General features: G+C 26.9%; 1 protein-coding gene across 5 annotated transcripts in view; it reads right to left on the bottom strand.

The window, feature by feature from the left end:
* Positions 1-380: 380 nt before the first annotated feature.
* Positions 381-16,810, bottom strand: part of LOC107165139 (uncharacterized) — a 162,634-nt gene continuing 146,204 nt past the window's right edge. For all 5 annotated transcript variants that reach the window (XM_089219622.1, XM_089219623.1, XM_089219624.1 and 2 more), the window contains 4 exons: positions 14,411-14,592; positions 9,820-10,018; positions 1,001-1,107; positions 381-626 (listed from right to left, as the gene is read on the bottom strand). In XM_089219622.1, the coding sequence (XP_089075748.1) occupies positions 501-626; positions 1,001-1,107; positions 9,820-10,018; positions 14,411-14,592 (614 nt within the window). In that variant the 3' untranslated portion in view covers positions 381-500. The remainder of the gene's footprint in view (positions 627-1,000; positions 1,108-9,819; positions 10,019-14,410; positions 14,593-16,810) is intronic.

Raw genomic sequence — 16,810 nt, 5'->3', positions numbered from 1 at the left:
AGATATAGCAGTGACGGAAAGTAAAATATTGAAAACGTCGTAAGACTGGTTTTACAGAGGAAAAATGAAAATGAGACGTTGAACTTTTCCATCAATAATGGTAAAATGCGATAAAAGCAACCGTGACGATACCCATAGGTATCTTCAAATTTTGTGAAAACATATAATATTATTATTTAAATAAAGAAAAGTACGCCGGAAAAATGTAACTTGGCACAATTCATAAAAAAAAAAACATGCATTAACGCATGTATATGTACACACGCACAATACACACACGCATACACGCACACACATACACACATGCTTTCTCATACATATATATAAAGCATACATTCATTCGCATTTACGCATGGAAATATAATATTGTTATACACTAGTACACAAAGTTCCGATTTTATTTTGTTCGTCGGTAATAAATTCAGACAAATGACGTATTTTTATATTTAATTTATGTGTGCGTATAAAAAAAATTGTGCGTTGTCCTTCTTCGTCCCACGTTATACGGCATCAACTTCGTGGCAAACCTCCATGTATTCCTGATGATGCATGATGTCCTTTATTAAGTCTTTCAGTATATTGTAGCGTGGAAATATCGGGTACACTTTTGAGTTGACATATTCCACCTATAGCAAAATAAATCGGCCAAGTTAGACGCCAAGTAGTAACAAAATAGCACAATTTCGGAGATTGGGAGAGGTGGATGAGTACACTCAGAGATGATGGTTGACACAAACGGGTCTTGTGGTAGGTAATATTTAAACTTTAAAGTCACTACTCCGTGAAAAGATGGCAACAAAGAGTTATAAAAAACTGAGATAACATCTTTGTAAAATATGAAGAAAAAAATGGTGTTATACTGTATTGAAACTTACTCTATTGTCAGAAATCAAAATATAGCCTCGAACGTTTTATACACAAATCATAAGTATAAACAAACGGTTTCTTGATTATAAATTATACCTTAGATTATAATTATTATAAATTATTATATTTATACCTTTAGTTCTCTTATAAGATTTCTTAGGCCAGTGTATTTCTTTAACAATCGGTAAAGATCGTTTGTCATTTGTGTATTTTCCGCTTCAATTTGAGCCGTCGTCATGTCTGTAAATATGAATAGTATTTATAATTACACATTTAATTAAATAAAGTGATGAATTATTAAATTTAAAAACTAAATTTAAAATAAAATATGAATATATATAAATTTAACTTATTTAATGTTATCATTAAAAATAGTAATTATGGTATAAACATATAATAAGTTTAATATGATATATTATTAATATCCAGTCAACTTTATAGTACTTAACTACTATATTTAATAGTGTATATTATTATTATTATATTATTGCTAATAAAAGTAAAATTGAATTTTAAAATATGGTATATGTATATTAATATAATTCATCATTATAAATTATCAAAATTGATTATATTTATTTGAAAGAATATTAATGTATAGAGGTTACAAAAATCGAAATGTTTTGAGATTTTTAACATGATGATAATAGAATTTTAAAATCCATTAGTGTTTAGTCAGTTGTGTAATTTCATGTCGTTACTCGTTTGAATTTACTACACCCAAAATATACAAAACTATAAATGTTTGAGTTTGAGGTTTATATTATTATGATCTAAGCACACATGTTTTGATAGGTTCATTCGCTTGGAAATATTTCGGATTTTTATTTAGTGGCTGTCATCTAAAATACCAGGGGACAAACACACAGTAGATAACAATGAGTAAAACAGCTCAAGGACATGTTACAGGTACTAAAAACTTTTATTTTCAGTTTTGACGGGTGTAATAAATGTATATAAAAATCCTAAAGAAAGATGAACTATTTATATTTATTTGGCTTTTATACATGATAAAATAAAAGGATTTAGGATATTTTTAGCGTTTGAAAGTCAGAATGATAATTTTAGATGTAGGTATTATCATTTTAGAATACTTTTAAAAATTGGTCATAATATAACAGGTTATAATTATTTATTAATATGTTATTAAAAGTATTCATTAATATGTATTTACTGAACAATAGTTAGTTAGAACAAAAATAAAATATTAATGTGACAAACTATTAAGTACCTACATTAATTATGCTGGTATTTCTTCAAAACTAGTTAAAGAATTTGGTATCTATCTGGAACCTGAACATTTATCTTTAATGAATCTATTATTATCTGTCCTCATTTTAAAAATAAAGTTTTTCATTATTTATTTCTGTAATTTGTTTAATAAAAAAAAAATCGATATAAAAAGACACGAACATTAATGACTGAAGAGGACATGCAAATGGATCTAATCATGACTTAGTTTAAACCTGAATCACAAACAATTTTTACGTTTATCTCGTGGATAGGTTGATTTTAGTATATTTTGATTTTTTTCTTCAATTATATACGACTCTTTACTTGAGCTTTACCTATAAAACGAATGCTTTAAAGAATAAAGATATTCTAAAAATGACATTAATGTTGGAGATGAGCATCCGGTGGGAGGTCGTAATTTTTAGGTTATCAAAATATAATTCTTTGAGCTGAAAAAAAAATATTCTATTTCTATAGCACTAATCTTTAGAAGGCTACAGAAGCTCTCCTCGTTTTTCAACACGTTTAACATTGGAATCATGTTTCTTATGAATTATAGTGTACACAATAATATTATGTATGAAACATATACAAATGCACATACAACATGCTGATATTTCGTTATCTTTAGTGTCATACTACACTAATAACTAAAAATTCCTTCAAACAATTTCGTAAAAAACTGAAAAGAAAAAAACTGGTATATACAAATTGAAAATAAAAAGTTTTAATGGTTTTCTTAACGCAAATGATTTTACAACTAAATACTATAATATTCAAATTGGTTTTCGATAATGGAGGAAGTGTAAATATTTTTACGATTACTTCAAATGACCCAAACGTTGTGGATGTAATGTAAATTAACTACATGGATTACACGAGTGTACGACCTTTAGAGGAGGTTCGAAAAATTTAAAATCAATGTACGGTAACATAAGTACCGATTTTCAGAAGTCCAGTTACTACAGACTTGCGATCGTGGTGAACTCGTCAGTACATACAGAGACAAACTATCATTAATATTTTGCAGACATCACGTTTCGATTTAATCAGACAATGTTCATTATAAACTATTAGAAGTAAGTATGTGAGATTAGTGCATTACTTCCTATTTTATGTAATTACACAGTAAACTTTGTAATTTAAATTACTTACAAACAATATAATTTGATTATTGACAAGTTAATCATCAAACTTATTGTCATATCATAATAAAATAATAATAGTTAAAGGAAATATAACAACATTTTTTTAATTATTATTATTCATGGTTTAGCATCAACAACTACAATAAATTCATAGGATTCACTAGATTGCGTTATATATATATATATATATATATATCAATATATTTGAGAAATTAAATAATTGGTATGGCTGTTATCTTCAATGAGACAAATAGCAATATTATAATAACATTTTTACCATACCTTTATAAAGAAAAAATCTTTTTATTTTAATTAAAGTCAATCTATTATAGGTGCTAATCCTTATATATTATATGTGTGTGTACAAATTTATATGTTATAATATGTTATTATGTTATAAATTAGAATAATAATTCGAAACCTACGACATTAAAAACTTCATCCAAATACAAAGCTTTATCATAATAATATAATATCACGTTACCGGGGAAAACATCAAATTTAATCGCAATATGTATTATGATGCATGACTGTCATGGGTATCAACCATAATAATCACCGGAACAGCTGCTAATACATAGTACCTATTATAGTTGTGTTCAATTTCAAAAACTTCTAAAAAGACATTTCTACAAATGACACAACGCACAAATGAACAGAATTTTGCAATTCAAAAATGAAACCTAAATGTTTCAGTTTTCATACTGAAGTCATATTATACACCTCTTCAAGTCTATATGCTTGTTGTATTAAAATATATTAAAATATTATAGAATACGATGTGATCTATAAACTAAAATTTCTCACACGGGAAATGAGGGAAGGCTTCAGCCCGTTAGCCCCCCCACCCCTACGTACCCCATTACCATAAGCCACACTTTCATCGGATCTAAAAAACATTATAATATATATAATATTATATTGCATAATAATTGTAATATTATAATATTTTGATCATTGAAAATAAAAACATAGATGGGAGATCATCACAGCGCCCTACTTAGGAATTTCGGGGCCAAGGGTTAATTTTTTGGCGAGATCCATCGCCTAAATTATAAATTCAGGTGGTTTTTTGCTACTTTGTTTTTTTTACATTCAATTTATTTTTAAGTTTTAGTTTTTTTTTTTTTTTTTTTTTTAATTTGCTTTTTATTATAAATACTGATTGGTATAAATAAAACTTATCTGACTGGGCTTATATAAATGTGGGCTCCTAATTATTTCGACTGTAGCCTTTTTAGCCCTCCTTTGAGTCCAATCTGGAAACAGATTGAGGCCAACATATTTTTGCGGTCGTGAAATGATAAAAATTTGAGGCCATTCGTCTATGTTTTTAATATCTATGAGTATGTCACACTCAGAGTTATAGTGTAGCCACCGCGTCTCAGATTATCATTTTGATATTAAATGATAATACATAATGTTGTTTGTTCGTCGAACAGAGCCGGAGAAACTTTTGAACCGCGTGAGGAGATTGGACCGCGAAAATTGACCGTAAAGAGAGCCATTCGTTCCCGTGATACATGTTATATACCGGGTATCGCGGTATCGACCGCATTTGGGCTCGCTCGCGAGTATATATATTTAAGCTCCACTGATGTATAATATTGTTATATTATTATTAGTTTTGTTGTTTCGCTGCAGTTACCGGCGGCAAAATCTTCTAGTTGAACAACCTCTAAACGAGATTTTCGAAGGATTATTAGATATAGCTCCGCTCTTGCGCTTGTCCGCCGCCGCCATTTGTCGGCGACACCGCTATTGTGTTCTCCGTGTGTGCCTACTGCCTTCATATTGTATATTTTAATATATAGCTATATATTAGTATTATATGTGTGAATAATAATATATTATATAATACAGGTTGATTCTTTTATCATTAAGCTCAGTCATTTTCTCGGTAAATTTATGATAGAATTTCGAAAACATTATATCTCTTTGTAATTTAAAAGTTATTATTCCATAAAATTAAAAAAAAAAATATTTTATACATTTCACTTTTTTTTGTCAATTTTCACCAAAAAAATATACTTTGGTGGTAGATATTTTTAATTGATAGTTAGAAGCAATATAATTGTGTTTTTTTCAATAATTATCGGATATTTTATTATTATTATTATTTATTTAAGCCTCAACAATTAAGGTTATTGGCTAACATTAACATTAATAAAGATACATTCATACATTGATATACATTATATTAGGTTGTAAAGTTTAGTTTTTTGTAGAAATGTTATAATGCTGCTGTAGTTTTCAAGACTGGGTCCAAGTGCATCATATAGATGATATGGAATGTTTAGAGATGTTCTGGCATCGGCTGGATATTAAATTATATTATCGGATATACACAGAACAGCTATGATGAGTGTTTTAATTTCGGGTGAGCAAACGAATGGAGTGGCAAAATGTTATTGGTGAACTATTATGTTCATGTAGACTTTAAAGCATTTAAACTGCTAATTAAATGTTTTATTGTAACTAATTAATTGAAATAAGTTCAAAATTTAATTCGTATACAATTAAAAATAATATTCTAGCTGCTTCTAAGTTTAAAATTAAAAACGTAAATCGGTAGGTTAGGTTGTAATTTAAAATTGTAAAATATAATAATTAAAATAATGATAATGATAAAAAATAATTTAGGTGGGTATACAAAAGTTGTATATTATACATTTTTTATTATATTTAATTATAAATCATAGAAAAAAAAAAATTAATGGCATCAAATTATGGAAAAAAGTATTATTTTCAAAGTCATTTGAATTTACTCAGAAAATTGATGTTTTGCTATAAAATAATCATGCTTTTATAAATAGATTATTAAATTATAACATGATAAATTCATAATATTACACGTTGGAATAATTTACAAGCGCAATTTTAACGTCATACCTATTTTAAATAATGACCCTTCTGAAAATATAATAATATTTACTAATCGTGTATATTATTATTTAATATAAAAGTATAAAACACCTATATTACTATGTTATTCAATTTCTCTTATATAATGTTTTCCCGTATTTGTATCACACTGTGCACTATAATATAATATACCGTTGCTCGTTGATGAAAATTGGTAAATGTGAACGCCTACAAACATTACTGGATCAAAATTGTCTCGTCACGATGATAAAATAGCCAGAGGGTCGGCCCTATCTATCCGAATGACTTCCAAGCGATATAATTCAATAATATGATTTCATGTCGTTTGCGAATCGTTCCGTAAGGCCATAATATAGATAGATAGACAGTCATCGTTTCAGATTTGCCTACAAATATTATACTTGTTAGTTGTTATAGTATTTTAAACATTGGCCAATAATTATTATTTATTATTATTTACTGTACGTGCCATGTGAATATGCGCTATGCGATACTACGATAATAAATAATAAATATTAATTTTAAATAAGAATTATTATTTTCATTATTATCATCATTAAATTTGTTAATAATATATTGAGTACCTAACGTTTCAAATAGTTTAAATATCGATTAAGTTTTTTTCAGAATATTATTTTGGTCACATAAAATGGATTGGGTATTTTATCGTTGCTCGTATTGTATAATGACGATAATCATCATAATATTTTGACTTCACAAATATTTTGAATGATTAATTAATTAATTTAATACATACTAGATGTGTATTTAGAAATCATTAATTTAATAAAATCATATTCATAATATAAGAGTATGATTCGAAACTTTTGTTTATTACATAACACAAACAAATGTGTTTACAATTTAACATACATGAACATATTGCATATTATTATAATCATTTAATTCAATATAAAACTGACTGCAAAATGAATGCTAAACATTAGAAGTTTAAAACTCATGGATAGTTCAATTTTTGTATATTTTTGCTATTATAGGTGTATACAAATTATTCATATAATAGAATATTATGCACCTCCCTCCCCGGACTTAAATGATGAATTTCTACACTTTATTGGATTTTCTTGCAATTCTAACTTTATAAAAAATCATTCGAAAGGTTCGCCTTTGAACTTTTCCAACTTATTTTTAATGCTAACCATACACGGGTTTCAGATGACTGATCCAGTGACACAAGTTCAAATATAAACTTTGCTGATGGTATAAAATACCATTAAGCATTGAGGATGATTAGATTTGGATCAGTTTCTTTTATATACCTAGTTGATGAATTTATTATAAATTAAGTTTGTGAGTTATAAGAAACTGGAATAATAAAAATACTACTCGTGTATATGTACCAAATAAATCAGATTAGGTTACACTTAATGCATGACCATGGGTCAATATGACTTAGAGTACTCTATACAATTGTACTAAATCTTACTGTTATAATTTACTATAGATTTAGTTACCCATAGTTTTATTTGTATTTTAAATGCATATATACATTTTTTTAAAGTTTATTAAAATACTTTCTATCCACCTCACATACTTAAACCATACCTAGAGTAAAAAAATGTTTTGCCACAAGAGGAATATCAACCAAACTTATCACAATATTAAGGAGGGTAATTCTCCAAGGTATATTTTTGAATACAAATATTTTGTGCTGAAGCCACCTAAATTACACCAAAAAGGTTTTATAATCTGAATCACGGAAAGTCTTATGCTAAATCCCTCAATGGTTATCCAAAAATCCAACAATTACTTACATTTTAAATACGTTACTGTGGTTATTTACTTCTGGGATAGTTATAATAAATACAAACAGTATGTACAAAATTTATCATAATTTATTGTATATTTCATTTATTTATTTTTCTCATTTGAGGATCACCATATTAAATTGTAAGATGATAACTACGGTACGTGATACCTACAAGGATGCGAAGGATGTTCATGATTAACCATATCGAATTCTCTCAGTAATCTACAAATAAGTATACTACGTTTGGCGTAATATCAATCTGAGTGTTGACCAACAAAACTAACTGTGTTAATCGATTAGGTAAGTATTTATTTATTTCAGAATCAATGATAAATGATGAATATAACATTCACGAGCTAAGACATATTGTTGGTATTAAATTTGGGTCGGGGTTATTATTCACTATTCAGGTAATGACTGACAAGATTAACAGCAATTTCTTAATTTAAAATTGTATTAACATATTATATGATATGATTTAGAAGTATTGATATTTATCAAATCAATAATATTTGGAAACAAACACCTAAAAAGTCTCAATTTAAAATATATGACATAATATGCTCGGCTGCTTAATTTTATCAAGAAGGATAAATAGATTATGCATTTGTCAGCCTGAGATCTAGTAGCAGTAGATTTAAAAGCGCTATGTATCGTAACCTTTCCAGGCCTTATACAGTCGAAGGTGGAGCTGCTGGGGATCGTAACGGTTTATTGAAGTTTAGCTGTAAAATCTTTTACTAATGTAAAATATTATAGAGTACCTACATTCATAGACATCTAGTATTAATATCATAAAATATCTTTTCAAACGTTCAATATGATTAATCTTAGTTAAAAAAAAAATACCTTTTTTGTTATTATTATTGGAAATAGTAATTTATCGTTTACATACATTACATTCTATATTTCGTATAACCATTTATAAAATATGTTTTAAACCAACTGATTTAATCTGGTGTTTGATATTCTTCTTCTTCTTCTTTTTTTTATTACATTCCTAAAATATTGCTGAAAAGGATGTTTTGAAAATGTTATCGCAACATCATTATTTTAAAATAGGTATTAGGCACCATTTTCTGCGAGTGCATAATGTATATTTTGGTTTGAACTTTTTTTATTTAAAGTAGTTAATATACAAAAACGTCATCTGTACATATTTTTATAGATGTGCTTCTGTCGTTTTACATTGTAAATGATAAATCACATAAAAAAGTAACGAAGTAAGTAGTAACAATGTAAATCAAAGTTATAAATTAAATTTATATACTTCTTAAATAGTAAAAAAAAATAATAACACATTTTACTGTACTAAACATTGTATAATGTACTTAATTCGATGTTTATTTGAATTTTAATGTTATACGGTAGGTATAAAAATTACTTTAAAAAGAATGAAAAGACCAATTTGGTAACTAAAATAACTTGAAGAATGTTAAAAAAAAATTTTTTTCTATTCATTTTCATCAATATTAAAAAAAAGACTTTTTAGTAACTCAAATAGTAAACATACATTTATTATATAAATCAAAAATAATAGAAATAGTTAATGAATAAAAAATGCTGGTAAAATATATTGAGAAATAATTTATTTTTAAATTTTGATTTCTTTATGTAGATACCTACTTGGTAAGGACTAAGAACACAATTCGGGTGTTTTACATTATTCTATATTAATATAAAATATCGTTTTTACTATACTAAATTTTAATATCGTAACGGTTTCATATTTATTTGCATTTTTATATAAGGTCGGTATGGCAATATAGCATTAGATATTACAACTTTTTCGTTTTATACGTATATTTTGATCGAATTTGGAGATATTTTATTTTTTTAAGATGCTTACAATAACATTATAAACTTAAATATTATTTAATATTGTAATATATTTGAAATTTAAAATACGCTTACCGCAAAGTCTATCAATACGTTCTCGTTTTTTCTCATCCTCTTCAGCTATTTTAGCCGTAGACTTGACACCTTCACCCGACTTTTGCGTTTTTTCAACAATTCCACACGCCCTGAGCACGAATGATGGAACCGTCTCTTGTTTCTCTTGTTTAGGTATCTCAACCAGAGTCCAATATTGTGTTTCCAACCGGATGACTTCCTACAAATGGAAAAATATTTTACATCTGGTACTTATATAAAATAAACGGATTTCGTTGGTATATTAATAAAACAAACTTATTGAGTTTAACCATATATACGTAGATCAGTGGTGTGGTGAAGGCATTATTTTGGAGCAATTGCTTTTTCAAAATTTTTGGTGGGTGGGTGGAAATACTTGGCTACAGATGACTAGGTGAGTCATAGAAATATACTACCTACGTATACAAATATTACGAGTCTAAGTGTCTCATGTAACCTATGATTACTAAGTTCTACACTGCAGCATAAAACCAAAACCAAAATAATAAATTAGTAGGACCGAAAAGGCAAAACATCAGCCCATCGGTGCAGTGGCAGACGGTCGTTATCGGTCGGTTACAATATATATATTGCTTATACCTGCATGATAATATAATAATAAAACTGATTCCTTGGCGTCCTCAGTCCCTATATAAGCAATATTGAATATTTTATACATACTATAAATGTAACAAAAATAAAAGACAACAATAATAAGAAGAAAAAAATTAAAACGTAATATGTATATTGTAGTAGTATAAGTATATAAGTATATATTATAATTATATTATAATACAACCAAACTGTCCATCGCAGTGGCACCGCGACCGTGATTTTTTTGGACAAGTGTCCCAGATAAAAATTTGGTGACTGGATGGGTGGTTGAAAAATGTCATAGCTGGTGGGTTTCATTTTTTCAATAGGAAAATACAGATAAGATGGTCGGAATTCGGTATGAGAGCGACGTGAGCATTTGCTAACGATCGCGATTGCTTATACCTGCTGGCTGTATGATGTAATAATAGTTCATACATTGTTATGCATGATGCTCGTAATAGGAAAAACATTTATTATATTTACATTCAGATTAAAGTCAACCATGCACTAAACTCGTTCGGAAAGTTTAATTATATTATCATGTGAAAAGGATATTCCAATTGATTTAGAAGAAGCAAGAAGCATTAGATAAATATGCATCAACATCGAAATTATTACAAAAATCTTTATTATTTAAATAAAATAATTGTTCTTATGTATTTATATTTTTTTTAATTTATATTATAAAGTATTTACAAATCTAAAAAATATATAGCAAAACATATTATTTATTTTGTAAAACTATGGATTTTATTATAGTTATTACTTGTTATGTTATTTGTTATATTACTTTTTCTAATATTGTTATAACATATTACCTGTATACAATTTATAATGTATTTATAAAATTAAATATCAATTATAACATTATATTAGATTTTATTAAGTGATTATAAAAATTTGGAGCAGTATAATCCCCGTTATACTAATAACAAATAGTGCTAGCTGATAGCCATACCAATGTTTGCATCATTTTTAAATTTACATATGCTAGACAAATCAGTATACAAAATAATTAATACATGCATATTATGTACCTATATTAGATTCTGAACGAAGTGATGAATGTATTGATTTTACAATGATGTGTTTTTTTTTTTTTTTTTTTTTTGTGTCTGTGTACAGCATAACTAGTCGAAATAATGCTTCGATTTCAAACTTTGGGGGTGGTTTCCGATGTAAAATTGAAGATCCTTGGTGCATTATAGAGGTCAAAAGTAAACATTTTCCAACAGTTTTCAAAAAAATCGAGAAAAACAAAAAAAAAATGACAGAAAAACGGGAATTTTTACGCAAAATCAGTTTTCGACCAAATCGATTTTTTTATATGGTTGTAATTCAAAAACTAATCACTTTAAATACTTGAAATTTTCACCAAATGTTTATGTTAGTGTTCTCTATATACAGTTTAATTTTCAAAAATTTTTGACTTTTTTTGAGTTATTTATAGACCACTGAAATTTACACATTTTTTGAGAATTTTTTTTTGAAGTGTCGGTAAAAACCTTGGACGACCAAAAAAACTTGAAAATTTAATACAAGGTTCCTTATGAGTTTTTCTTATTGTAGCTAAAAAAAATTAAAAATCGTAAGTCACAATTTTTTTTAATAAGCTTTTATAGTTCAAAATTTTACGAAATCTGTCGAAAACGCGAAAATTTGCAAGTAATTTTGAAGTTGAAAAATCATAAAATTTTTTGCATTTATAACTAAGGATTAAAAATACAACACTAAGTTCTCCATAAGTTTTCCTTCAAGTAGCTATAGAGAAAACTCGAAGTATCATTATAGAAAAAATTTTAAGTGCGTTTGAATTTTAAATTTTTACGAAATAGCGTAACGATAACGATTTATCCTGAAACGATTTTAAATATTTGTTATTATTCAAAAAGTATAAGTCCTAGATACTTGAAAATTTTACCAGTTATTAGGATTGGTATTTTCTTTACATGATTAAATTTTCAAAATATTTTGACTTTTTTTGAGATATTTATAGACGACTGAAATTTTCAATTTGTCTGAAAATTTTTTTTTTGAAGTGTCGATAAAATTTTTTTGGCCCTATCAAAATACTTGAAAATTTAATACAAAGTTCCTCATAAGTTATTCTTAAAGTGATTAAAAAATTATAAGAATACATAAGCACAATTTTTTTTTATAAGCGTTTATAGTTCAAATTTTTACGAAATCTGTCGAAAATGTGAAAATTTGCAAGTAATTTTGAAGCTGAAAAATCATAAAATTTTTTGTGTTTATAACTAAAGATTAAGAATACATCACTAAGTTTTCCATAAGTTTTACTTCAAGTAGCTATAGAGAAAACTCGAAGCGTCATTATAGGAAAAATTTTAATTGCGTTTGAATTTTAAATTTTTACGAAATCAGGTGGGTATATGTATATTGTATATCTATGATAATATAAGGTATTATGAATTATGATAACTACATGCAATGTTTTTGGAAAAATTGATTAACCATGCCTTATTCAAAATGTGTCTTAATTGAAAAATAATATATTTGTTTCAAAATAGAATATATGACAATATTTAAATATAATTTATTCTAGACTGACAAATCATCTCCGTTCAGAATCGTTTTTCGTATACAATGATACCTATCATTGCATTCAAATCTAACCTACCTTAGTCAGAGGTCCACCCCACCACCTAATGTACAGCAGAGCGACATCCACTTACCCGCTTTTTTATATTTACATTTTTTGTTGTGGTAGATAGATTTTTGTAGATCATAAAAAAAGAATTCAACATGCAACTATTTAACTATTTTTAATAGTAACAATGCAAGCGAAGCGAGCGGTTTTGATATGTAGGGATATTTAATATAATGGATGGGTGGGTGGTATGTAAGAATCTTTGCTCCTTAAATAAAAGTAGTTCAATACGCCACTGACGTAGATAATAATACTAATAATAATGTGTTAGACGTTAAGTTGAGAATAAGTGTTCAGGTATAATATTGTAACAGTGAAAAGAATGGTCGGTAATAAATGATATAACTTTTGACAAAAGACAATAGAGTTTCGAAAAGTGCCGAAACTTTCCGTTTAAAAGTAGTCAGTTATAGTAGTGTTCGGGTCATTTCTTGGTCATTATTTTATCTCAAAAATGTTTTATACTTATGCGATCGTACACGATTAGAATGAAAAATAACGATAATATTATAATTGCATTTATAAAACGAAGAAAGTAGAGAAAAGTATAAGCATATACATTCAGATATTATCAAAGTATTTTATAGCACTTTAAACAAAATCAATTACAAAATAAATAGCATTATTCATGTCAACATCATTTATATCATTTTGAACTAACATAAATAATGGACTAATGTACATGCTATATATTTTTGACTGATGCTACTGGTTATATGAATTTTTGTAGTACATATTGTAATTAACGGCTTTAATATCATAACGTTAATGGTTTATAATATTATTATAAGATTAACTAATTTACCATTGTTATTTATAATAAGTGATAAAATAAATATTATTTAAATATTTTTTTTTTTTAAACATAAAACCCAAAGTAAATTTTGAGGTAGGTCTTAAATTTAATGTATGCATCTATGAACTATCATTAAATTTATTGATAGTTATTAGCTATAAATCATTGCAGGAGTAATTATTTGGGAGAATATGGTAGTTGTAATTTTAACAAAAAAAAAAAAAACTAAAATATCTATGTTTATTTATTCTATAAAAAAAAAAATTGTGACATGGCGTGACACCGCGTCTGTCTTCAGTAGTTCAGTCACTGGTGTGCGCGGAAAGTCAACACTGGCCAGTGGCCGGTGTCACTAGATTTTGGATAGGTGAACAAGTTCGTATTGTGTGTAATGCATTTTTTATCTTTTATTTAGTCATAGCAGTAAAACAGCAATTAATGAAAATTTTATTTTAGGTAATTATTCTAAACAATACTGTTTACAAAGTATAAGAAGTACCATACATTTTTGAATAATAATATCTTACCTTTATCATGGCCTTCAGGAGATTATACCTTTGGAAGACATTTCGCGTTGACTTACTCTCTGTATACTTAGTCATTAGCGTAATGAGTGATTTTTTAGCCGTATCATAGGATTCTTCCAAACGAATTCGTACTGCTCGCAATCTTTCGTTTGTTTCTATGACTTCTTCTTTGGTCTGGCCACCTTAAAATTATAATTTATCAATCAACATTTCAGTAATATTTACTTTTTCGATATTAAGTGAAACTTCTTAAGATCAATTTTTGTTCATCAATTTTTAAAATTTAATAAATCTTATCAAAACGTTTAATTTAAAGAAATCTACAATACTTGAAGTTACCGAAAATAAAAAAAACAGGGCCAATATAATTTATATCTTTAAAAAAATTATCAGCTGTATAATTGTACTTCGTATACTTGAAAAATAATACGCAGAAAAAATATTTTTTATCATCTTTAAAATAAATTAATACATATTCATTATTATTATACAATAAAAAATAGGTACACAAAATAATAATTTGAAAAATTGTATTAATTTGTATTTTATTAAAAAATATATAATCTAGTATATAATGTAACTATTAAAGTACCTTCCTATCTATATAATTTTAAATGTATGAATTGAAATATTTTTTTGTAGGTGTCATGGATGTATTTAATTTGTAAGTACCAATATTAATAATAATAATAATAATAATAATTGTATAACCTTATCTGACATTTGTATTTGTATTTGTATCTATTTTGTACTTGTATTTTTTTTTCTTTTCATCTTTCTCTCACTTCCAATACTGTACTTCTATATTTTAACGCTATACCTTTATAAATAATCTACATTGTACTTACTATTCATAATATTATCTAGCACCTAATTTAATGTTTACATTGTACAATATGCCAATAACCTTAGTTGTTGCGGCTTTAATAAAAAAAAAAAAAATAATAATAATAAATTATACATCTGAAACCGTTTTACTGGCACAAGCACAATGTATTGATACCGTTCCGATTTCTACCTAATCAATGAATGTCTAATGAAATGAATTCTCTTCAAACTCATTGCTCGTGAAACAATGCTGTACGGGTGCACCAAATAGTGTGGATTCAATAATGGATCACATGCTATTTAGATCGTTTGAAATGAAAGATAGTGGTTGATGTTTTACGTAATCCCATTTAGAAGGATTTAATCTAAAATGATTTGTATTCATGACTTATGATGTGTAGCGCATCGTGTAAAAGGCTTAATCGGCTGTAGCTTTTAATCTGGATTTGCACATTATTTAGGTAGGTACTAACAGATATATGCCAAAAATTATATACATTTATCCACGTTATCCAGAAGCAATTATTTGCCTTAGCTTTTATTTAGATTCATGGTGTAAAATAATTTATCACGGTTATAATTTCTATCATTTAGACGTATACGACCTCTTGATCTTTGGATATTTAGTAATTATAAATTATCCTATGTACTCACAGTTCACGGCAACTTAAATTTCGTTTTGGTCATTTGATTAATTTTAATATTTAAACATCGATGTCTCTATATATTTAGTTCAAATACGTGTAATTTGTAAAAGGGAAATTTCGTTAGATTCGTTTATTTAAGATAAAATGTTGATATATGATTTTTTGATACCTAGGTAATAGTTAAGGCTCAGATTCTAATTTTCTAACTAAAAAATTTAAAATGCATTCATTACCAAAATTTTATAAAATGTGCTTAAAAATAGTTACGTTATAAACAATTTTAAAATTACGTAATCCTGGTTCCACTAGATGAATTATGCATGGTTCAAAATGTCAAAGATATAGTATTATTTAACTTTACATAATTGCAAAAACATATAGGATTGAATGTTGTTGCTTGAGTCTCTACTTTTTTTTCGTACACTAATGACATTTCTTTTAATCTTTTTTTAGAGTACAGTTATAAATACTTTAAAATTTCTATTTTTTGTGCGCGGATCAAGTTTTTTTTATTGACACCCCTAACATCAAATAAAAATTATGTACATGCCACTAATATTATATCGTTATAAAAATAGGCTAGCGCAGCAGTAATCAGCGTCGTTTCCTGTCTAATATAATAGATTTATCACAACATTTAAATCCAATCAACATTTACATTATCTTCAGATAAGGTTAGATGTTGTCAACAGTGTCAACGATTAAGTAAACACAAATAATAGTACACAAACATGTGAAACCAATACAAGTCACATGGCTTTATCAAAATTTTTGATTGGTTTATCTTATTCGAAGTTACTTTTTAGTGTAAGTAGTATACTATTTGACTTATTTTGAAATTATTATGTTTTCTACTATTGCCATCGTTGTCGCTGTGTCACTACTATATGCTGCAACCATAAATTTACCCTATTTATAGTAATTC

Source organism: Diuraphis noxia, unplaced genomic scaffold, assembly GCF_037042655.1.
Source record: "Diuraphis noxia isolate RWA-SAM2 unplaced genomic scaffold, SU_Dnox_SAM2 contig0002, whole genome shotgun sequence".
In the NCBI taxonomy this organism is placed as follows: Eukaryota; Metazoa; Arthropoda; class Insecta; order Hemiptera; family Aphididae; genus Diuraphis; species Diuraphis noxia.
This window is presented reverse-complemented; position numbering and strand designations above follow the sequence as displayed.